The sequence below is a fragment of the Corapipo altera genome, unplaced genomic scaffold (genome assembly GCF_003945725.1).
Source record: "Corapipo altera isolate COAL_440 unplaced genomic scaffold, ASM394572v1 100, whole genome shotgun sequence".
Lineage (NCBI taxonomy): Eukaryota > Metazoa > Chordata > Aves > Passeriformes > Pipridae > Corapipo > Corapipo altera.
In genome coordinates this window covers 135505-159830 of record NW_020884952.1, presented here as the reverse complement: position 1 = coordinate 159830, position 24326 = coordinate 135505, and the positions used below count along the sequence as shown (strand labels likewise).

Sequence of the window (24326 nt, the reverse complement as noted above, 5' to 3'; positions counted from 1 at the left end):
CTTGTCCCTAAAATCAGCTATTTTGCTACTAAACCCCTATTTTTTTCATGTTTCTTGCTTTTCCTCCTACAGTCCCATAGGATATTCATGTCAACAATTTTTTTTCAATTAGAAAAATCACCAATAGTCCTCTGAAGGAGAGAAGCAATAACTTCAGCAGAAGTTAACCAGCCAAATTCAACTTCTTAACTGCAAAGAATCTCATGACCAACACTTAAAAGACTTCATCATGTCTTGTGGGGATGAAGTGACAGACTTAACTAAAAATGGTGTGTATCTGAAATCAAAGCACATTTACAATACACATAACATCACTACATCTATTATAACATCATTACAATTATAATGTTGATTCCAAGTAAAGATTTATTCAATTATATGTTTGTCAATCAATATAACAATTTATCATGTCTTTTATTAGACCAACCAGTAAACAGGAAAACCAGGCATTTCTACAGGAAGGTATAAGGGACACCAGGGGGTACCTGAAAAAGAAACTGCCTTTTCCAAATATGGCCTGGTCTAGAAAAACCCTTCCCTAGAACATGTTCTGTGAGGAATGGGGTAACAAGTTTGTCCAAGATACTGATATGGTTCATGCTGCATATGATAGTCAAAGCCCTTTGATGTTACCTGTACAAAATCAATAATTAAAATCTGCTATGTTCACTTACCCCTAGTAAAAAAGCATTACTCCCAAGTCGAGCTACCTGGACAAAAATTGATTTAACAAATGTAAGAACTTCAAATAGTTTTGGATAAAGGACAAATCTGTACCATATGATTCAGGACATCAAATAAACCATTACAAAGAATGAATCAGATATACTCAGTTCCAGATTTCCTTGATGAGAAGGGTCATTCTCAATTATACCTTTGTGTTATTTCATTATCATATCAACTGATAAATACTACGTGAGAAACTGAACAATAAGAAATTTATTACTCAGATTATGGTAGGATATATTTGCATATTGGGGTGAGATAAAGGGTGTTAATTTTCATCATTCTATATCAAATATCAAAAAAAAAAATCCTGAATAGGATGATCTGAATGGGACACTGCCAGCAAGGAATTAGATGCATTCCTGATTCAAAGTTCTCCCAATCAAAAATCAGTAAAGCATATTGTTCTTTAATATACTAAAAATAAAACATGAATACTAAAAATGAATACAGCACTATTAATTTGCAGCAAAGTAATAAATATATGCAAAACCCAATAATTGGTGCATAGACATCTTAAATTGGTACCATCCTCCTCTAGTGAGGTGATACAACAGTTCTGGTTCAATTCAATAGCACCATATTTGGTTTCTCCAATAATGTTTTACCAAACTTCACTGTAACAAATGAAGTTTTAAAATACAGGTAAACAAGCATGCTAGCTAGTACTGCAAATAAATTAGAGAGATTTTTAGAAATATGAATTATCTATTCTCCCAATGTTAAAATCAAGTTATATAAATTAATTTCCTATTTTTCATCTCTCAGAATGTCTCTAATTACACATCTACTATACTGTACGTTGGTATTTTTCTGAAAAAGTTGGTGAAAATAACATCTTTAATGGTGGTTCCCTCTTGCTGAGCTTCTTCATCACACAGCTTGTTAATCAAGGCTCTTTTACCTGAAAAATTACTTCACAAGTAGGAAAGTAACATGCAGCAGATACTTATCTTTCTGCCATGCTAAAAACTGCATACACACAGGAAACACTCCATTTACCCTGAGCACTCACTCCACCCTTTTTTTACTTATATTTATCTTTTCTATGATCTGTAAAACAAATGACAACTTCAGCACACTTTTAGTCATTACCTATAGCATAACCCTCAAATTTTAACATTTCCTTATGTAATAATTAACTTGAGCTGTGTTCACTGTTGCCTTTATTCCTGCTGTGGTGATGCTGCTTTCAACAGCAAACTTGAGTCTTAGGGCTGGGACAGCAAAAATTCAGGTATGGTTCCGAAACAGGGGCGGCTCCTACCTTGGGAATAACAGAATCAATCCACACTTGATGGGGCAGGAATAAAATTTACTGAGCCTTTCTTTGTTGTTGTGTCTCAGTAAGGATGTGTAGTGATGGCCTAACACAAGATACAAGAAGAAGCTAGAAGACTCCTGCACACTTGTTACAGTGCTTGCTGTTACAAGCTTCTCACTCATTTCCCTGTAGAGATAAACACACAAACATGTTACAGAGTTTTCACACACCCATTTACCTGGACAGTCACCCTCAGTGAGGATTTCACTGACAAGTCCTCAAGACCACAGAGACTGCAACACAGCCTGAGCTCAGAGGGACACACAGGAGAAAGTTACAGTCTTTTCCAAAGCAAAGACTACCCTGTCCTGATTTCCACTGTATAACAACTTCATATTTTCTTGTTGCATCTCAGTAATAAATAATTCATACAATTTATGTTTTGTGTGATCTGGCACACCTGCACAAACACCCACGCACACACACAGAGAAGACACAAATTTTCTGCTAAAAACTGCACAGACAAAAGCATTTAAGTAACCACTGGTGAGTGTTAGAGCTCTGAGGGCCCCTCCCACCAGAGTTCTACAGCATCACTCCTCAGTCTTCAGAGCAGGGATGAGGTTCAGCAGAGAGTTTTGGATGAGGCTGATCCATCTCTCAGTCCACACCTGAGTCCACACCTGTATCAGAGTCCACTCCTCTGATACAGGCAGGGCTGGGGTTAGGAGTGGGATCCACATCCACTCCCCACATGGCATACATAAACAATTCTAAAATCTTTTTCCCTTCCTATTAATAGTTGTATGTAGTGGTGGCATAACACAATGGGGTTTACAGGCTGCTTGTACAACAGAGGTTCCACATACAAAAAGTTGTTATGGCACATTAAATGTTCCCACATGTGCTTGCAGGCATTTTACTTGCACTCAGATGCACCACAGAGTTCTTGTGCATTCATGCCCTTGCACTGTAGCTGCCAGCAGCTGTTTTGCAGGTTGACACCACCCTCACTGACACAGGTAGGAACTCAGGGTGAGGGCTGAGCAGAGGTGCATGGGAGAAAGTTGTAAGGTCCTTAACAAAGTTTCTCCTGTTTTCCAACATCTAGCAACAAAGCATCCTTGTCTACTCAGTATTATCTAGATAATAAGCAATCCATACTACTCTTTTCTTATAAAATACCGTTATCTGAGTTCACCACTGTTATAAACACATACATAATCATACTACAGACTTTTCTGTTGAGATCTCCACCAGCTAAAAAGCTTTGCTTTTAAGTTACATATTCATCAAGCACCTCTTAATTGCAGTGTGTTGATGTCATAAAGTAAATATTTAACTACAGTCATCATTCCTCCAAACAGTTCTCCTTATTTCACACATCAGAAGTTTCTGGTTTTCTCCAGAGAACATCTGATCACTTCCACTAGTGTTACCCAACACCCTCTCATTCTACTCTTTCCTGCTTCTGTATATACAAGTTACTCCAGTACTTAAATAAAAAATACAATCCACAGTCACTACTGGAGACATGCAAGCACAGACACAAATCAGTCAGTCCCTGGGTTTCCTGGTAGCAAAATCATTCCAGTCGTGTGCATCGAGAGTTTCTTTGGTGTGCAGCTTTAAACCCAACCCAGCCTATCCCAAAATTTTTCAGATATTTAATGTTCCCAGCACACAGTATTAAACAAATTCTCACAGCAAATGTGAAGTACTTAACTGCTTCTCTCTTGTCCTTTGGAGAAGCCAAAACAGCCACAGATCCATGTGCTGCTCTGCACTGGGAAGGAGAGTGAAGGGAGCCCCTGGAGCAGGTGCGTGCTGGTGCAGAACAACCTCACGCATTTCAGGGAACCACCTCTGCCACTCTCTAGCCTTTAAGGCTAAGGCTTACCTTCACTGATTAAAAAAAACCCCCAACGAACCCATCAAAAGTTATTTTCACGTGTGTGAAAACTTATGCCTGTCCTCCCTCCGCCGTGGCTAGCTGCCGGGCTAGGAAAGCTTGGTGCAGCCAAGCCTCTCCAGGTGTGTTGGGTAAGCAGTGGGCCGTGTCTCGCTGGGGAGGCACAACCTGCGCGGCTCCTGCTCCGCAGGCAGCCTGTCCTCACACAGCGCTCGGCTTTGGGGGAGCAACAGCAACCCGGGTCCTCAGCGCCACGATTAACCCAGCGAACAAAAAGTCGGGTTCAGCAGTAAAAAGGGCTCGCAGAAGGCGGAGGGACCTGCTGCCTTCTCCGCAGGGGAGCCTGGGCGGGGGCTGAGGACGCAGACAGGTGCTTGCAAACAAAGCCCGGGCTGGCGGCCGGCGAAAAGCCGCAGCACCGTCACCCCACACCGCCTCTCCGCACCGACCCTTCTCCCTCCAGGCTCCAGGGGCGTTCCCACCCCCGCCCCCGGGCGGCCCCATCCCGGCTCGGGCAGCGCGGGCGGGGGCAGCCCAGGTGCGGTCCCGTGACTGCGCCGCGCCCCTTCCAGGAAGCGCCGCCGCTGGAGCAGCCCCGGGAGACGCTGCCCCTCCAGCTGTTCCGCTCGGGCCGCCGCCGGAGCAGCCCCGGGACAGGTAAGGGCAGCGCGGGGGGAAATGCGGGGCGCGGCGTCCCCGCTCCCGGCTGCGGGATGGGGGTGCTTCCCGTGGCCGCCTCCGGCTCCCCCAGGGTCCGTCCGGGCCAGGCCGCCTCCGGGGGGAGTCTCTTCGAAAGGTTACGGGTTCATGTGACTCCTAATTTCTACAGCCCGAGGTGGGGGAGCGCGGGTTCTCCTCGGGGCGCAGGGAGCGAGGAGGGTCTCAGCGGCGGTCCCCTGACGAAAGGGGGTTTTGTACCTGTTCCCGTCGGGAAGCTTTTACAACCTCCTCCGGCAGCAAAGGCGTAGCTCTCTGCAGTTTCAGAGCGCACCTGGGGAACCTTGTGGGGGATCTTCCCCCGTTAGTTCGGGGCTGCCGCTCTGCTGAGCCGGGAGAGGAGGACAGGAGGCGGCGAGAGCCGCCCCGGTGCCATGTGCGGGTGTTACACAACGAGAACTCCGCAGGAGACAGGCAGGACCAGTTGGGGCCCGTGCCTTTCTTCCAGGGACCCATTACCCTCAGCTGCGTGTAGGTGCTTGCGCGAGATGACTTCACGTGTTAGGATTCATCCAGGGTTCATCAGGGACACTTCAGAAGTGTCATTCGGCGTTGTCATCACTTTTTAAACTCACACGAGTTTCTGTCTGACAGATCCCGGCCATGTTCGCGTTTTTGGTAGTGCTGTGTCAACTGCATGTGATGATGTTCGCGTTTCCTCACTGCCCGGGGAGATTAAGTAACTTGAAGCAACCTGAATGGAAAGACGGTAACTTAGTTTTAACATAGCTTTATCCTTTCCAAAATTGTATCTAACTTTGCTTTGTTGGTTTGTTTGTTGCTGGTTTTGGTTTGGTTTTGGGGTTTTTTTTTTTTTTTTTTTTTTTTTTTTACTTTATTTTAAAAATTAAGCGGTTTTATGCTTAATTTTAGCATATTTGAACATCTTTTGCTGAAATGATTGTTAATTGACTTGGGTGTCAATATGAAGTATTTATCAGATCCAGTACTAAGTACAGATTGGGACAATTGAGTTTTCTCTAGGCTTCCAGGATTATTGTCATTGATATAACCAGAATCCTTTAAGTAACATTGACATTCAAAAAGTTTTAAATCTATATTAAGACAGTATTGCTTTGGTACTGCTTGAGCACATCACAGTTGTGTTTATCTGAAATGGCTTTGTATTTGAAAGGGTTTATTTGGTTGCTTTTTGAAATTGATGTTTTTTCTCAACACCCAATCCTCTTACAACACCTGGAAAGACGAGCATAGTGCTGCTATTGTGGTTCTTCACTTTGGAGGGAGAGAAGTGGAGAGGAACTGGTGTACAAACAAATGAAGTTCCCCAGAAGGACTCAAGCACTACAATGCTGAACCATGTGATGTTTAACATTTTAAGCATCAGGGCCTTAAAAAGGAGTTTGTAACTTAGCTGTCCAGTCTCCTCAGTGCATAAGGAGTGCTGAAACCTTAAGATGGACTTTAAAAAGCACGAGGCTTCTTCAAGGCTGTAGAGCAGAAAACATGGCTAGCAGAAAAATGCTTCAGGCAGGTTATTTGTTAAAATCCTTACTACTCGGGGCATAAAAAGTCAGGCTGCCTCTCTCCTGTGAGTCCATAGCACAGAACCTTCTCCTGAAAACAGGCCCAGGCCACTCCTCCTTTAGAGAGGGAGTTTGAAAGAGAAAGGCCCAACTATTTATTCAGTAATTTAGCAAGTAGAACAGTTGTCAAGGGTATGGGGATTGAGAGGTTCCCCCTTCAGCATTTTCTGAACATCTTTTACCAGCAGAGTTACTTTACTGAGCACATTGTGTGGGTGCATTTCTAGTTAAATGCTGGACATCCTAAAACTCATGGATGATTTTTTCAGACCAAGGTCTGCAGAACTGCATTCAGGTCCCTCATGTTTAGGAGAGAGTTCAAATCCAGCTGTTTCATTCTCCACATACTTTCTTAATCACCAGGTTGCAAGTAAGTTGGAGATGGAGATAAGTGTATTTTGACTACGTGACAAAGGGGGGAAAGTGCAGATAAATGGATAAAAGAATCTGGAAAAGAGAAAAGGATCTATGGACCCCTGGGAATTGGGGGTCCTAGGCTCCAGGCAGCTTGCCTGTGCATTCCATTTTAGTTAAAATGCACCAGTTATCTAAGTTAATTCAGAAGTACAGCTAATACCACTTGCATGGTAAGGAGTGAAACACCACTGAGCAAAACTTGTAGGTCTCTGTTGCAGAAGACTGAACTTGTTTTCATGATTTGCACTGAACCAAGAATATTGATGATATGTTTTCCCATGTAATTCTTTTCCCTTTCCACTTGTGGGTTTGGGGTTGTTCTGGTTTTGTTTGGGATATATTAAGCCCTTATTTTTAGGTATAGTATAAATATTTTAAGCTCAGATTTTCTTGCAATTACTTTAGAATAACAGACTTTCCTTCCTACACAAATGCATGTGCACACGTGTGGCTCCTTCAATATACACTGTAATAGTATGTAAATTATATAAATATATGCTGTAATATTCCTTAAATATACTATAATATTAAATAAATAAACAACCAATATGTAAGTTACACTGCAGTTTTCTCAGTTTTCAGAGAGCAAACTGTTTTGAGATACCATTGCAAGACCTAACAGTAACAATTAGGGTAAAAATTCCTGAATGATGTGATAATCCAGCCAAACAGGCTAACAAGAACACAAAGCTAATTTGTAACTGAATAACTTTATACTGAATCTCATCTCCTTTTTTAGCTGTCTGGCTTGGCATGTAACAATGCTGTTTCTGCATTACACTTGCAAAAGTAATCCTCTAGTCATTTTGCTCAACCAAATAGTCTGAATTTCTTGGAAACAGATTAGGCTTTCACTGAAAACCAATCCAGAAAACTAGTTTGGTCATATGAAGATGTTCTAAATTTTTTTTTTTCCTAAGAAACTGTAGCAAGAGCAGGCTAAAACTTGACAATGGAAAATGCCTGGTGAGGAAATACATTCCTGTATTCCAAAGCCTTCTACAATTTCACTCACTGTTCTGGAATCTCACCTCACAACATACTCCATGAGGCCTCATGAAGCCTGTAATGTGAACAAAAGAAGAATTAAATGTCCTCAGAAATGCCTGCAGTCAGTAAAATTCATATTGTGAATTAACTGAAAACAAACAAACCTGGCAGTATGGCAACTGTTACGTTAAAACTTGATGCCACAACTGTGAAAAGAGAACAAATGTAAAATGAATGGGAGTCTGCTGCCATGATTTACAAAGCAAATTCCATGAATAAAATTTGGTACTTACAGATACCCAAATATTGACAAATATATACTGAGGATTATTTAGAAGGAAGAGTTGTTTTGGTTTTTCCCTTCCCTCACCTCCTGTCCTCCCCCTTGTCTCCTTCCTCCAGGACATCAGTGTCATGCTTGGTTCGTATGTGACTGAATTTCTGCTTTATGTGACTGTTACTTTGCTCTTAAGAGCTCCAGTAAAAACCATCACCCACGTCCCAGAAGGGACAACACCAAAGCTTCACCAACAGCTCTCATGATAATCAAATTCTCTTGGCCACTATAAAGAATAGCTGAAAGGAAAACATGTTTATTTTAATTACATAGTTAGAAAATACAGCAATGAAAAAGGCATTTAAGAGGAGACCTGGATGTTTCTTTTTCTTGTATGTAGCTGAGAGATGGTTGGGGAAGGGGTGATCTCAATGTGCTCCTTTGGGATCTTAACCATTCTTTAAAAATGTCAAGTTCAGCTTCCCTAACTTGATTTAAATCAACTTTATATTTTTTTAATTAGTGTTCACATCTGAAAAGGAGGCCAATTTATTCATTGGACGACACCTTCTGAACAACAGATTTGATTTTGAAGCATTCACAGCAGATAACCTGGAAAGAGAATGCTATGAAGAGATGTGCAATTATGAAGAAGCAAGAGAAATTTTTGAAGACCACGATAAAACGGTAGCGGTTCAAACTGAGTTTAATGTACTGAGGGAGGTTACTGACTAAATCATTGTTGTACACAAGTACTGTAGCCCCTCTGACACAGCACTTAAAGATGACAAAAAGTATCTAAAACTAGATACCACAATGAGATGGGGTTATTACTCAAGATACACAGTGAATGCACTTGAATATGTACTCGAATAAAGTTTTAAAGACTTTAGATAAGGGCTCCAATTCTGCAAACAAACAAAAATGAAGCTTCAGAAGTCTCACTTGTGGATATTCCAATATGTTTTCAGACTTTTTTTTTTTAAGTAACTTCTCAGCATTATTACTAATTGGCAGATCCCATCCTTGTGTTTTGGAAGAGACCAACAGGGAGCAAATCTGCAGTTCAGCTATTGCTGAGTCTTCCTAAAGCATTATCTTCTGAATCTCTACCTATATGGGAAGAAACCTGCTATAAAAAAATGAGAAAAAGATAAGAAACCCTTCAGCCCAATAAGGGAATGTGATGATTGTCTGAAGGCTGGCCCTTGCCACATGCAGCAAGAATCTCTTAGTGATTGTAGCTGTGCTCTGCACTAAGCTGCAGAAAGAGCAAGGAATACACTCCTCTTGTGAATGTGGGAATGTTAGTTTGCCATTGCTAACATTTTCCTAAGAAAAAGGTGCAAGTGTTAAACTGGAATCTTGATGGGGTCTTGTTGGGTAGCAAAGGTGGCAATTATAGCTAAACACATTTAATGCCTGATGGTCACGCAACATAAAAGTTTTTCTCTTAAATAAATCTCATTATTTTCCTTAGCTTCTATGAATTCAAATACTGTTCATGCAAAAGTAGGATTCTTAAGAACTTTGCCTCTTAAATACTCTTTTGTAGGGATTTACAAAGATTAACTGTAAGCATTTTTTTAATGTCAGAATATAAGCTGACTTCTACTGTAATCAGGCAGAAATATGATGTAACACTGGACAGTTTAATACACTTTTCTCTTTCACCAACTGGCAATTTTTTCTTTGGGAAATTTCAATGCAAACTTGAATGTATAAGAAAAATATTGTGGGACGAGCAAGTACAAATCCTTCAGCAGGGGCTGCTTCTGTTTATGCCACTGGTAAATTTTGCCCAACATACCATATCAAAGACAAAGTCAATAGGCCTGTCAGTTATAAATCTGATTCTTTTTGGTTTTTTATAGATGGATTTTTGGAAAGACTATTCAATTAAAGGCCCTAAAATAAAAATAGGTAAGTTATCTTCTTATTTTTTCTTATATTGCAGTATTTTCTGTTTGTTATAATAGTACACTCAATACACTGTGCATTCAGTCAGCAAAATCACAATTGATTTTTTTACTGAAGATCACTGTGAATTGTACAAGCATATTTCATTATCTGATGCAATAAAATGTACTCACTGAAGCATCTTAGAATGGGATCCATTATAACTCTGTAGGTAAAAACAATATAACTTTCTTGGCCATTGCTTTATTACACAATTGGTAAACTTTGCAATAATTCTGTGACTGCTTTCTGTAGTTTTATTTTGCTTGTTCCCTCCCCCATTTCTTTAACAGTAATATAACAGTCTGAATTAGGCTCAGAGTAGTCTGATGCCAGATGTTTAATGAAAAACTGGTATCTACAGCCTGATCAAGGTCAAAAGTACATGCAGTGATACTTGGAAGGCATTAAAAGATGGACATCTCAAACAGCATTTTACAGTGTAAACCGGGTAGATGGAAAGAATACATAATGAAAATAAACAATGCTTTATCTTCAGGAGATGAGACACTACAAAAGATCAATGTTACAGGACTTCTCATCAGTCTGGTTGCTGCTGGAGTACTGTTGGTTATAATTACACTGGTTATCTTCTACTGCTGCAAAAGTAGATGCAAATCAAGGCAACCACCAGGGTAAGGAATTTCACTGCTTTAAAAAACAATAACACCAACACAACAAAAAACAAACACACACCAAAACAAACTCTTGCTTAAGAGTGGAATTTAAAAATCACTGTGGGTTGGTCTAACTGCATTCTCAGAGAATCTAATGGGAGTTCTCGTTTGTACTTGCCTGGAAGCCAAGTTAGGTGAGCACTAGCAGTGGTTATGCTGAAGTTAATAACACAGAAACTTAAAACAACACTTGCACACCCAAACCTTTGGCTCTGCTCTTTGTGTGTGTGTGTGTTGTTGGTTCCAAAATATTCTTACTAAAAAGGTGGAATCATTTTACTAGATTGGGGCCTGCAGTGGAAAGTCTAATGTGTTCTGTTTGCCCTTCAAAATAGGATGAATGCCCTTCATGGCATGTAGTCAACCTCAGATGTGAGATGAAGTAGTTTGGAGGAAATGCTTCTTTACCAATTCTCTATTCCTGCTTGTTCCTTTATCCTAAACTTGAAAGGAATGTAAGAGGATTCTGTGGTTCCTCTTTCTTATAAATTTCACATTACTGAGCTATTCTTACCCTGTGGTTTGGAGAGAGTATTTGGCTTCTGGTCTTTATGCTCATTGAAGGCATGTTTTTTCCTGTGTTGTGGGTTTTTGGTGGGGAGTTTTTTGGGTTGGTTTGTTTTTTGTTTATTTTATGATTAAGACTTTATATTCTTTCTTCCCTTTAAAACAGAAGTTGCCACTTATTATGCTGTTCCCTTTGTTCAGGTACTTGGATTACGTAAGAAGCAGAAGACGTGGTTCATCTAACATCTTCAGAAGGCATGAAGAGTTTTCTTTAAACCCACTTCCTCTCAGAACTGATGATTCAGGACTCCCCAGTTATGAGCAAGCAGTGACTTCAAATGGACAGCACGACATGCCACCACCCCCTTACCCAGGGCCCCCGAGAGGGACACGAGTGTTCAAAAAATCCATGTCTTTTCCTGCCCCCTAATCACAAACCTCCTTCTGGCCTGAGGGGGGATTAACTGAAGCATAACATACTTTTGAAAAAGTGTGTGCTACCTTGCATATTGCAAGATGACTTACAGAAATGTGAAAGATCTTTAGGACAACGAGGAACAAGTGAAGTTCCCATTTGGGAAAAGAGGTCACCTGTTGCAAAGGCCACAGGACTATTCTTTGCACAAAGCCACTGTGCTAAGAGGAGGCAGTGCATAAAGAGCAAGGCTGGCACTGCTGCCCTCTTCCATATGCACTTTGAGCCATCCCATCACACTGTTGATGTTTCATTAAGAGTTTCATCTTTTTTCTTCAGAAGGAACAGTATTTTAATTGCTCCTATTGACACTAACCATTTTTTGCAACTTAGTACTTTAAACCACCATAAGAAGTCTACTTTGTTGTTTGACACGTTCACTTCCTTGCTGTGTGAATTTTCTATTCATTCTAATAATTGATTTGAGTGTGAAAATTATTTCATGACTTGATCTTTCAAATATATATATGTGGAGAGAGTACTGCTTCTGGATTATACTGGTTTATTTTAGACACTGCTGGTCACATGACCTAATTTGTTGTATTTTTGTGATTATAATTTTGGATCAAAAGGAACCATTAATTACATGGCACGCTACCAATTCAGACAAAGTATACTTTTGACAAATAGTTTTGATGTTCAACAGTAAATACCAGGTAAAAGAGAATTAAGTAGAGTACTGTGGGTCAGGGGATGTTAAGCAAAGAGCTAGAGATTCTTCCCTTGATTATAAACTACTCAGGTTTCACAGTCAATGTTTCTTTTGTAGTTTAAAAACTAAAATGTTGAAAAAGACATTTAATTTTCAAATCAAAGGCAGTTGATAAGTGTCTATTGCACTAATGGGATGACAAAATATCATTTAAGTAGAATGAAAGATTGTATTAGATGAATAACCAGTATCCACAGAGCAATAGTCAAGGACTTCAGGGAATTACTGATTAACTGTATCAACACAATTTCTGTATCTGTGGCTGTAGCCACCATTAATTTTACAACTTGCTAAAACATCAACCCCCAGCATTATATGGCTTTCAGATCTTGCTGAGCAAGTTGCTGACCAACACTTGTGTCCCTTCACCTCCCTGCCCCAGGAAACCATATCCAAGGATCTCACAGGCCACATGTTGGGCTGGTGTTTTCCTGTTTGACAGTGGCTATACAGTTACACACACATGCAATGAAGTCTTTTAAAAAGAAACAAGTCCCCCTTTTTGCCCCTCGTTGGATCAGTGCTGTCAGCAGCAAATCCTAAAGGCACCTAATTTGGTGCCTAAAGTGCACTTCAATAAAGGCTGGATGTTTATATGTAACATTTCACTTAATTTGATGGTTTTTAACATGCTAGAACCTACAGTGCTGTTAAGTGAGATGCAGAGGATTGGTCTGAGATTTTTTAAACGCTTTTGTAATTAAGAAAATGCTCCAAATCTTGGAATATAAAGAGGGTGCATTGACAATGCTCCACAATGAAAAACACACAAAACTCAGCTGATATCAGTGGACATTGGTGTTCTTATTCATGAAACTTCAGCATCAGATTTGGCTTTTGACAAGTCACAAATACCTTTGCAGCTTCTTTCTTGTTGAGAGAATTCACTTTCACCCAACTTGTAAAGTCATTTTGAAGTTCTTGGAGGTTACTGTTCTGTAAGGCTGAAATCACTGAATTGTGTGAGTTATTTTGATAACTTAATACAAGGTTATGATGAAGCTATGGAATTACAAGCTTGCGAAAACATTCTCCCATAGTTCCTTTTCATTTAGGTAAAAATTTTTAAATTCGTGAATGTGCATTTTCATCTCTAGAGCAAACTTATCTCTAGATTTTTCCCGGGACTCAAAAATTACAAATCTAATGGAACTGATAGGAAGACTTTCAAGGAAAGGGATTTCACAGGGCTTGCAAAAGTTCAGAGATTCTTTAATGATACCACAAGTACCATCTGGCAAAGTCATGTTTTCAATACACTACAGAAATTGTGCAGAATCCAATGTAATCACTGGAAATTTCATTTTTCTGCTATTCCTACAAATCATTTGCGAATGATTCCATGCAATACAAGCAAAAATCTTGTCCTCTTAATTAATCAAAAACCTTAAGATGGTATAACTAGACATTAGCTGTAGTGCTCTGGGAAGTAAACTGCACCTTCAGTAGAGTAAAACACTCAAATTTACTCAGAGTCTGCACTTTAGACCCTGAATATACTGAAAAAATGCAGTGACTGACATTCAAATACCGGTTGCATGTAACAAGACAATTTGCAAGACACATTCTGCCCATTATAAATAAGGAGCAAAGTTTAAAATTCAGTTGAATACAGTGTAAACTTACCTCTCCTTGTAGAGGGAGAAAATGCCTTTGAACAGCAGTTGTTTGAGTTTGGTTTTCTCCTTTCATACACTGACTGCTGGCCTGAGACATTCTTACCTTGTATCTTGGCTCTTTTTAGAACTTGTGATTCAACAGGGTTAGCAGAGGGGGAAAAAAATCAACAAGAGGTACACTATGGGGACTTGTGAATTTAGAAGTGTTGCCACACTCAAATTTTACCTGCAGTTTCTTTTGGAAATGGAGTTGCTCTTGGAATATATGAAACAGCAAATAACTGTCCTTAAGTGGCCTTCACAAAGGCATGCAGATGGACCAGGGGGAATGGCTTTAAACTGACAGAGGGCAGGGTTAGATTAGGTACTGGGAGGAAGTTCTTTGCTGTGAGGGTGGTGAGGCACTGGAACAGGTTGCCCAGAAAAGTTGTGGATGCCCCATCCCTGGAAGTGTCTAAGGCCAGGTTGGACAGGGCTCTGAACAACCTGGTCTGGTGGAAGGTGTCCCTCCCTATGGCAGGGGGGTTGCAACCGGATGATCTTCAAGGTCCCTTCAACCAACACCACTCTATGATTCAATAGGGAGAGAAGGACATAGACTTTTAGAATCAAAGCAATTGAATTTGTACAGAGATGCAGACCATTAGTGTTTTGATTTTGGACTTTCTTTCGAGGACTGTTAGGAAAGACAGTGGATTTTAAGTGAATTAACGGACATCTACTGTGACAGTTGAAAAAAGAAATATCTAAACAAAACACTGGTTAACACTGGCATTCTGTTTCTCTCAGAGTAGGTTTAAACATTTCACACTAAATGCTGTTAGCCATTGCCTCCAAAACTTAGACATTTTAGCATCATACAAGATTACAGCATGCAACTTTTTATAAATCAGGACAGTTGAATAATTAGAGCAAATAACTGAGAGTCAGAAAAGTGATCTCTGGCTCTGTCAACTGAAAAGCAAATCCACTGAACCTGATTATTGCTGCAATAGGAAGGCCTGCTATTTGATTTATCAAATCCTCTGATGAATAGTATTATAAGCATTATGCATGTATAGGGTTTGGGGTTTTTTTTGTTGGTTTTTTTTTGTGAATTCATTAGAACAGCAAAACCAAAGTTCAACATGGAAGTGAACTTCCTCACCACAGTTCATGAAAATGTGAGTCATGAAGCATTTCATTCAGGTCCTGTCAAAGTCTATGAAGCTTTTTATTGGCTTCAGCTGAACTGGGATTGCAGCAAAAAATGAGATAACTGATCATTTCAGGTAATAAAAAGTATAATGCTCTGCCAAATTATTTACCACAATGTCGTTGCCAAACCCAATTTAGAGCATTCTATTGTTACAACGATGCCTGCTTATATTAACTAGAATGTTTGAGGCTGATCAGCCCTTAGAAGTTATATTTCAAATTTGGAAAGCACAGGAAAATACCTTATCACTCCTCAGATTACCAGCTGTGAATAAGATGCCTTAATTATCAGGCTATTATCAACACTGTTTAGAGTTTAAATGAACCATCAAGGTAATAAAAAGAAAAACACCACCAACTAAACAAACTTTTCTATCCACAGTCTCACCTGCCAACAAAAGTTTTACTGCTGATATCCTCACTTGTTTCATGGGGTGTAGAGAACAAGAAGGAAATTCAAGGTTTAAAAGCCATCTTTCAAACACTTCAAGCATGCTCTTTCTGTACTGTAAATGTCTTTCAGTTAATTCCTATCAGATACAAATCTATGACTATCATTTCCACAATCGAGGACTTGGATGTATTTTCCTCTCAAAAATCTTAAGCAGATCTTCCCAAATACCCTGCTCTTTATTCAGGTGGTAATTTTTGACTGTTTCCAGTCATTTCTGAATTGTATAGACAGTTGTTAATTAATCTTATGAACATATTTCCTTCTACTTATCTGTCAGGACCTTTTGAATGCACTTGTCACTGGTTATATTTAATTCTCACTTTGATGTTAAGTGCTGTCATTTTGTTGGGTGAGGGGCAGCAACATTTTAAACTCTGCTAGTCTCGATACTGTTTTTTAAAACAATTTCCAAATAAATATTTATACAAGTTAATCACAGCAAAAGAGAAAATGCTAATTTTTATTTTTTTTTTTAATGGAGTTGGTAACAACATGCCCTCTTCTTGAAGTACTTAAAGGGGGCTTACAAGAAAGATGGGGACAAACTTATTAGCAGGGCTGTTGTGAGAGGAGAAGCAGTAATGGTTTTAAACTAAAAGAGGGTAGATGTAGACTAGATATTAGGAAGACTTTTTTTTACCATGAGGGTGGTGAAACATTGGCACAGGTTGCCCAGAGATGTTGTAGGTACCCCACCCCTGGAAACATTCAAGGCCAGGCTGAATGGGGCTCTGAACAACCTGGTCCTGTTGAAGATGACCCTGCCCATGGCAGGGGGTTGGAACTAGATGACCATTACAGGTCCCTTCCAACCCAAACCATTCTACTATTCTATGATTCTTCATGCCATATAGCATTTAATCAGCAGAGAAAAAGGGCCATGGTTTGTTTTCTTAAACATCAGCAATTTCTACTTTGGACAGAAGCTTCCTGTTCCACTGCTCCACTTCAGCATCTGAGGTTCTGAACCATGAACTGCAGCCACTGAAGATGAAGTCTTCAAGCCAAAGAAGCCAACTTAAGCAGGTGTTGTACCCTTCCATCTTCCTTTTGTCATGCCTTTGGTGAGAAGACTGAAGAACAACGGTGTGGCTGAAAAATACCACTTTGCCAGGGTTAGTGAAGTGAGCAAGATCCTCCCAGAACAGGCATGCAAAAAAGGCAGGAAGCAGAAGTTCCTTGCTTGGTAATGGTGATTTCATTCTGAAGTGGAGGTATATGTGGTGCAGTGAGAATGAACTTCTACACAGAGGCAGGAGGGGTAGATGAGGGCAACTGGACAGAGTAAATACTGGAGCACAGCAAATTACACTAAATTAAGTCACTCCTGATTTGCCCTCTGGAAAATAATAATCAGATTTATGCTTTTTATCCCAGTCACACAAGATGAGCTGAGCTGAGCTAGCTGGTTAAAACTCCCCACAGAATACCAGAATTTCCTCTTATATTTAAACATTCAACGAATCTTTTTAATCAGTCAACTGAACTGATACTTGATGAGATGGATGCTTCGCTCCCATTAGAAGTCTTAGGAAAACAGTTCCTTCTTTCACTCCTACCTTTTCCACAGCACCCAGGCTAATAAAACACTGAAACAAAAGAGGCCATCAGATGCAGGCATCTTGCTGCCTACATTCTGGGAGCCTCCAGAAGCTCACACTTAAAAGGGAGCAGCCAGACTTCAAAAAAAGGTCAGGAAAAATATTCCAGTGTACCAGAAACTGGTACAGTTAAATACGAGTTTTGAAATGGCCTTGTAACAGGTTTTAAATTTCTGAGCAGTGCTACTTCATTTAGGAAATAAGAAACACCTGTGATCACTCAGGTAGTTCAAGCTGCTACAGTTTAATTTCTCTAAAGATCAGCAACTCCTAAGTACCAAACACATAAACATCCAGTACTTATTGTTAACTAACCAGCACGGATATGATATAAAGGAAAATATCTAGTAAGAGTAGTTAAAATAAAATACCCCCTGTTAAAACTATGAGTTTGCTCAAGAGCAAAAGTTTTACTTAAGTTTTCTTCTTCCTATACGCCACTGCACTTTTCTCCCACTCCCCTTATACCTGATTCTGGTGCTTACTAGATCCCTTCATAAATCATCCAGCAAAAACATAAACAGCTTTCTCAAGAGTGGGTGAGCTGAGACAACACAAGTGCCAGTGGTGGCACCTTGGAAGGTGTGAAACCACACAATCAGAAGGAGGATTGGGAATGTGAAGGAGACAAGGCCTTCCAACTCATTGCTGCAGTGAGCTTTCTACCAGCTCAGTCATCTCTAGTCATGTCAGATATACCACAGTTTCATAGATCAGTTTTAGTTCAACAGAATGAATGCTGAAGATTTTGCCTCATTTGTTTTTACATATACTTAAATTATCAAATAAATGACCAGAGTACTAGAAGTGAAGAAATGCAAAGAAAGAGAGTATTTGCTGTGAGGCTCCAAGATCAAGTGTGTTCTTTGAAAGGCAGCACTTTCTTCCCTATTTACACATTCCTTAATGCCTAGCTTTATGTTTAAAGAGGCCATGAGCCAAATTAAATGCAAAATCTAATCTGTTAAGCAACTGCAATTTTATGCTTTGGTCAGAATCACAATTACAACAACAAACAACACAGTCAGTGATTAATAACAGGCCTAACCAAGACTGATGTTATTACTGCCTATCTGATTTACTTACCCATTCCTGCCCAAGTAGCCTGGAAGCACAGACAGAGCTTCCACAAAGGTGAAGCATCCAGGGTCTGTAAGGGAATGTCTACCATCCATCAGCATTCAACTGAGACAGGCACTGCAGAAATTTCATTTTGTGCACTTTTCAGAATTTGTTAATACATCAGGCCCAGCTCAGTTTTGGTCTGAACTTCTCCAAACTTCACATGGACGCGTTCAAGTTATTTGAGTGTTTTATCTTTGAAACATTAGTTTTCAAAAAAGAATGTCCTCAGGTCTCCGAAACACTGTTTCCAAACAACTGTGAAGATTCATTCTCTCAGCACATGGTTATTTGCTAAGCTTATTTCTAGAGCTTTTGTTGACAAATGGTTAGCCACTGAAAGCTAACCACCAAGATGTTTGAGTATGTTAGCAAACTATTTATGGTACTGTGATAGTTCCAAAATAGAGTACTATCATGAACTGAAATACAATCCTTTTTGCCCACTTTCAACAACCAAGCTGTAATCTCAGACTTGCACCATTAACTGCATGCTCTGCCTTTAACCACCCTCTTCCATCAACAGCAGCTGAAGCTGCTGAGCCAGCATGTGCCTCTGACTATTCTTCAATGATTCTTTTCAGCCCATTGAAACTTTCCCTGAAGTATTTTGGTAAGAATTTTGCTGCAAAGCCCAGTTTACTGATTTAGCCAAAAGCCTCTTAAAGCAAGAAAAACCCCACACACATTTAGCACTTAAACACAAAGAAAGAGCCAGAACAAGACCAAAACCAGGCATCATCACCAGTTATGGAAAGGCAAAGGACGGGAGCAATGCTCTTCATGAAAGAAGAGGGTGTAGGGGTGTATGAGTGACATTGGGAAAACCCATGGTACCATTAAAGCTGTAACACACCATGTGGCTTCCTGCCTGGCCAGTCTTGTACATGCTGTTGACACTGGTGAAGGACAGGATGCCACCCAGAGGGACCTGGACAAGCTCGAGAAGTGGCCTATGAGAACCTCATGAGGTTTAATAAGATCAAGGTGCTGCACCCGGGTCAGGGCAACCCCTGGCATCAATCCAGGCTGGGGGATGAAGGTGGGGAGCAGCCCTGCTGAGAAGGACTTGGGGGTGCTGGTGGATGAGAGGCTGGACATGACCCGGCCATGGGCCCAGAAAGCCAAATGTATCCTGAGCTGCATCCAAAGCAGGGTGGGCAGCAGGCTGACAGAGGGAATTCTGCCCCTCTGCTCTGCTCTGGTGAGACCCCACCTCAAACACTGCCTCCAGCTCTGGGGTCCCCAGCACAGGAAGGACGTGGACCTGTTGGAGCAAGTCCAGAGGAGGCCACCAAGGTAGTCAGAGGGATAGAGCACTTCTCCTATGAGGAAAGACTGAGAGAATTGGGATTGTTCAGCTTGGAGAAGGCTCTAGGGTGACCTAATTGCAGCCTGAAGGAATGCTACAGGAAAGATGGAGAGGGAATTTTTATAAGGGCCTGGAGTAACAGGATAAGGGGGAATGGATTCAAACTGAAAGAAAACAGGTTTATATTAGATATTAGGGAGAAATTCTTTGCAGTGAGGGTGGTGAGGCACTGGAATAGGTTGCCCAGAGAAGATGTGGATGCCCCATTCCTGGAAGTGTTCATGGCCAGGCTGTGAGCAATGTGGTCTAATGGAAGGTATCCCTTCTCATGGCAGGGGGATTGGAACTGGATGATCTTTAAGGTCCCTTCCAACTCAAACCATTCTATGATACACAACATACAAAACATTCAATCACACTCAACTCAAACACTGGCTGAAATTTTTCTGTTAACATGAGTAATAACTATAGGACATTATGAACCAAATAATTAATTAATTAACCAGATACAGATAAATAAATCCATGTCAATCATTAACTGGAGCATTATTCTGGGCCTGGATTTGTGATTGATATATTGCTTTAATCATGATCAAACCACAGAAAACTGCCAACTCCCCATTAATTTGATCCTGCATGTCATTTGGCATACGGTCACTTTAAACATCAAACCAGACCTCAGAAAGCAATATTGCCATTCTGCATTGTGTAACATTAAATAATTTAAACAGAAAGAGGAAAATAAGAAGGTTTCCCTAAGGGGCAGTGTATATTAGCTGACACAGTTCTACAAGAGAGCTGGCTTGATTCTGGCTGAAGTGGCACCCAGGCAGAGGAGCCAGTCACTGTCTGCAGAGGTATATCCTCCAGCACTCCTGGACTCTACAGATTTCTATATTGAATATACTGTTAGCATAGACAACATCTCATCATCAAAAGTAAAAGTTCCCTGCTCATCCCTGACATCTCCTTCCAGCTGCACACCACGACTGCTCGCCCTGAGCCAGCTCTCATTTCTCATTTCATGCAAAGGCAAGCTGACTCAGCTCAGCAAAATTACAGAAAAATGACCGCCGGCAAAAAAAGCAGTAAACATGCTTTTGCCAGTGGGGTGAATTCATCGCTCACCTTGTGGCCAGACCTCATCACCAGGAGTGAGAGGAGGGAAGGAGGGAGAGCAAAGCCTTCTTCTTTGGCTGTCAGCAAGCAGCTGAGGCAGCCCAGCCCTGCTGCCACACCACACCTGGGGGAGACAATTCCTCGGACCTTAGGCAGATGATTCCCATTAAACTGTTACCTTAAGTACTTAAATCTGTCTCCTAACCATCACATGATATTTTTGACTCTATAAAGGATTTATTTTTTCCAAGTGGAGACTGTTCATTTAGAGAAAGAAATGAGTGATGTAAAATTCAGCACAGCTCCAGGCTGGTGTGCTGCACAGACTGTGTTACAGTGCTTCAATTTAAGATTTTGGTCTTAAATGGAGTGAAAAATTGTATTAGCTTATGTTTCAGCAAAATATATGTATTATATTAAATTCCTGACTTGAGAGAGAAGCACATACAATATCATTACTGGCTCTAGGCACTCAGTTATGAATTACAGTTCAGAAGGCATTTAAGCCCACCAAAGCTCAGTTCCTTAACAGCAAGTAACAGCTGCATTTGAAACAAAAGCATTCCTTATTAAGACAAGCATCAAAGTATTTTCAATATTCAGAATTATTAATATGTCTAATACAACTTCTAATTACATTTTAATACGTACACTTTAATCTACACATTAAAGTAACATATGTAAGAAACAGGATCTACCAAAGGAATTTTTTTATCACTGAACAGATCTTTCAGAAAAGCTGTTTATAAGTATTCTGGATACCAGGATTCTGCAAAAGCACTTACTCTAAGCAGACCTTTTCCTTGTCTTAGAGAACAGTGTTACAAAATATCACTAGGTTACAAAAAGATAAAATGCACAAACTTCGAGGAAGATTTCCTAGACAGTGGGTGGCAACAAGCAGCAGGGACCCATTTAATGAGAAAACTGGCTGGTCTCAGGACAAGTAGATTTATCTCATACACAGGAAAAACAAACCACTGGATAAACCGACTTTATCTGATGGTCGTGGACACTTCTATTAAAACCATGTAAAAGAAATTAAACTTACCAGCTGTCACAATTTCTATTTTGCTCAACTTCACTATTCGATTACCAGAAGAAGGATCTACTCCAGCAATGTTCAGGGAAACATTGTGTCTGTGGCATAGTGACAATGAGTTCATCTAGTGACCTAAACGAATTGTCTGTTTCCCTGCTTGCTGTGATTTCTCAGGAAACATGATTTTACAGCCACATACGCACCCCTGCCTCCCCTTTAGAGAGATCCTGTAATGAAAATACACCACATTATGGTGCTCTTTAAAGTTCACGTTGCCATTACTTGAGAGAAAAAAAAAAAATCAAACAAGACACTAGCGGTTTTAAAATTTATTAATACATCGTTCCAAATTTGGGGCAAGAAACTCCACAGCAACACGCTCACTCCAGATAACCAAGCACTGCAGCATTTTGTGTCACTTAGGTCCATGTATCACCCTCCTCTCGGGCCTATTTGAGGAAAACAATGCACTCCAAGTGTAATAATATAATGGAGATTAGTAGAGATCCTGCAGGGATCCTGTGGGTCCTTCCCCGCTGGAAATGGCAATCCCAATAGTATCAGCAGCGTAAATGCTTCACCATTAGCAAACAACTGGAGTAATTTTCTGTCATCAGGCCTCGTTCATATGTAAAACAGCCATCCTCCTGTTTCCCAGGGAAAGAAGGTCTCCCACCCCCCACATGTGCTGCTCCAGCTGCAAGCAATACAGGTGCTAACTTATGCAAACACGAGGAAAACTCACTCTGCTGGTTTCTGGCTTTGGTGTGCTGTTGCTTCTCCCTCCACCCTCTGCCCTGGCCTCTGGGTGACTTCTCTTGTCTCCTCAGCGCTGATGACTTTCGCACTTACCCTTCCCTTCTCATCCGAGCCTGTGTTTCTTCCTGTAGTTTTCTTTGCTGCTTCTTGAAACCAGGCATGAGAAAAGCAGAATCTCAGCTTTTCCTCCCGACATCTCTTACCTTTCTGCTTCCTCATTTAACGTTGATCAACTCCACCTTTTCATTCCAGTGTTGATATTTTTTGTAACTCTTTTTTAGCATCTAATCTGATTGACTGTAGCCAAGTTTCAAAATGCATTTCACTACAGAATTCATTTCACTCTGTGGTTCAGCATTGCCTGGAGTGCTACAAACTGAATCTTCAAAAGGCTTACTTACTCATTAGCATACACCTTCCTGTTCTGAGCAATGCCTTCAGGTGCAGTCACCCTCTTTTCCAGACCATATTCCTTATCTTTACCTCTGAGGCACATTCCTCCTGCTCATCTCGCCCCTCGTACCTTCAGTCTGCAGGGAAAGCAAGACACAGTTCATCCACCATCCCCCTGCCCGACGCCAATGTCCCCTTTGCTCCTACCCTGTTCTGTGCAGCTGGTGCCCATTTCCCTTATGCTTTGTTTTAATGAGCACACAGCAGAAGATACTGCCTGCAAACCAGTAGCTTAGACTGCTCTAAATAAAAATAAACTGCTTTAGCCAGTCCTGGCTAAAGTAGGCCTCTAGAACTTCTCTGGCATTTTACCATTTAAAGTTAGACCGCTCTAAATAAAAGTAAAGAAAGAATAAATAGATATTCTTACTGTTCTCTTGCTAGTTGACTTTTGGAGAGGGACATTTTGCAAGGGCATGCAGTGACAGGACAAGGGGGAATGGCTTTAAACTGAAAATAGGTTTAGATATTTAAGAAGAGATTCTTAACTGCGAGGGTGATGAGGCACTGGAATAGGTTGCCCAGAGACGCTGTGGATGCCTCCATCCCTGGAAGTGTTCGAGGCCAGGTTGGAGGAGGCTTTGAGCAACCTGGTCTAGTGGAATGTGTCCCTTCCCACGGCAAGGGGGTTGGAACGGGATGACCTTTAAGGTCCCTTCCAACCCAGACCATTCTGTAATTCCATTATACGATTCTATCCAGGCTCCAGGCCTGCAACGACTTACTGATGGGGGGAATGCCTGAGGCTTTCGGAAAGCTCTAACATACAGACGGATAAAAGCGGAGGCGGAGGGCGCTGGGTCGGCGGGCCCCGCCGCGGGAAGGGGGAGGCGGCCAGGCGGGGGGAGCGGCGTCCCCGCCCGGTGATGGTGGCGGTGACAAGGGCCGGGGCAGGGCGGCAGGGCCGCCCCACAACCCGCCGCACAATGGGGCGGCTGCCGGGCTCCATCTTGGCGGCGGCGGCGGCCGCCCCGGAGCCCGCGGCTGGCGGCGCTTCCCCTCCGCGGGAACAACATGGCCCCGCCCCGGCTGCTCCAACAAAGCGCCGGCGCTTCGCTTCGCTCCGCCGAGGAACCGGCCTCCCCGACACCGCCACCCCGCCCGTCCCCGCCTTCAGCCCCCCCCACCCCGCCCCGGTGGTGGCTACGCCGCCCCCCCGCCACGCTCCGCTCCCGCCGCCGCCGCCGCGCTTCCCCCTCAGGGCCGCGAGTCACAGACCTCCAGCTCCTCCTCCTCCTCCTGCTCCCGCTCCCCCCGCCGGCGCTGCTGGCGGCGGCCCCGGCGGCCCCTCCGCCGCGGCCTCCCTGCCCCCGGACACGGAGCTCCGTGCGCCCCAGTGCGCTGGCGGGGGAGGAGCGTCCCGGGAACGCGCAGCCCGACATGGGGCCGGCGGCCGCGCAGCCCCCGCCGCCGCCCGCGGCTCCGCCCGCCGCCCGCCGCTGAGCGGAGCGCAGCGCAGGGGCCGCTC

At 41.9% G+C, this 24326-nt stretch overlaps 1 protein-coding gene and 1 long non-coding RNA gene across 2 annotated transcripts; one reads left to right on the top strand and one right to left on the bottom strand.

Moving 5' to 3' along the window:
- Positions 1–4380: 4380 nt before the first annotated feature.
- Positions 4381–13952, top strand: PRRG4 (proline rich and Gla domain 4). Its single transcript, XM_027663384.1, has 6 exons — positions 4381–4559; positions 5214–5328; positions 8374–8537; positions 9725–9773; positions 10309–10444; positions 11195–13952. Exons 2-6 carry the CDS (start codon positions 5223–5225, stop codon positions 11421–11423), a joined length of 684 nt encoding a protein of 227 aa, XP_027519185.1. The 5' UTR covers positions 4381–4559; positions 5214–5222; the 3' UTR covers positions 11424–13952.
- An 8008-nt stretch (positions 13953–21960) lies between these two features.
- On the bottom strand, positions 21961–24217 carry LOC113956621. Its single transcript, XR_003530905.1, has 4 exons — positions 24077–24217; positions 22807–22935; positions 22392–22551; positions 21961–22095 (listed from the first exon to the last, which is right to left on the bottom strand). It is a non-coding gene; the product is annotated as an uncharacterized LOC113956621 (long non-coding RNA).
- Positions 24218–24326: the final 109 nt, after the last annotated feature.

Bases quoted from the DNA above. Each gene is read 5' to 3' on its own strand.
- PRRG4 (XM_027663384.1), top strand. From the start codon at position 5,223: ATGTTCGCGTTTTTGGTAGTGCTGTGTCAACTGCATGTGATGATGTTC. The intron at 5,329-8,373 runs GTAACTTAGTTT...TTTTTTAATTAG, and splicing joins GCAACCTGAATGGAAAGACG to TGTTCACATCTGAAAAGGAG. The intron at 10,445-11,194 runs GTAAGGAATTTC...CCCTTTGTTCAG, and splicing joins AAATCAAGGCAACCACCAGG to GTACTTGGATTACGTAAGAA.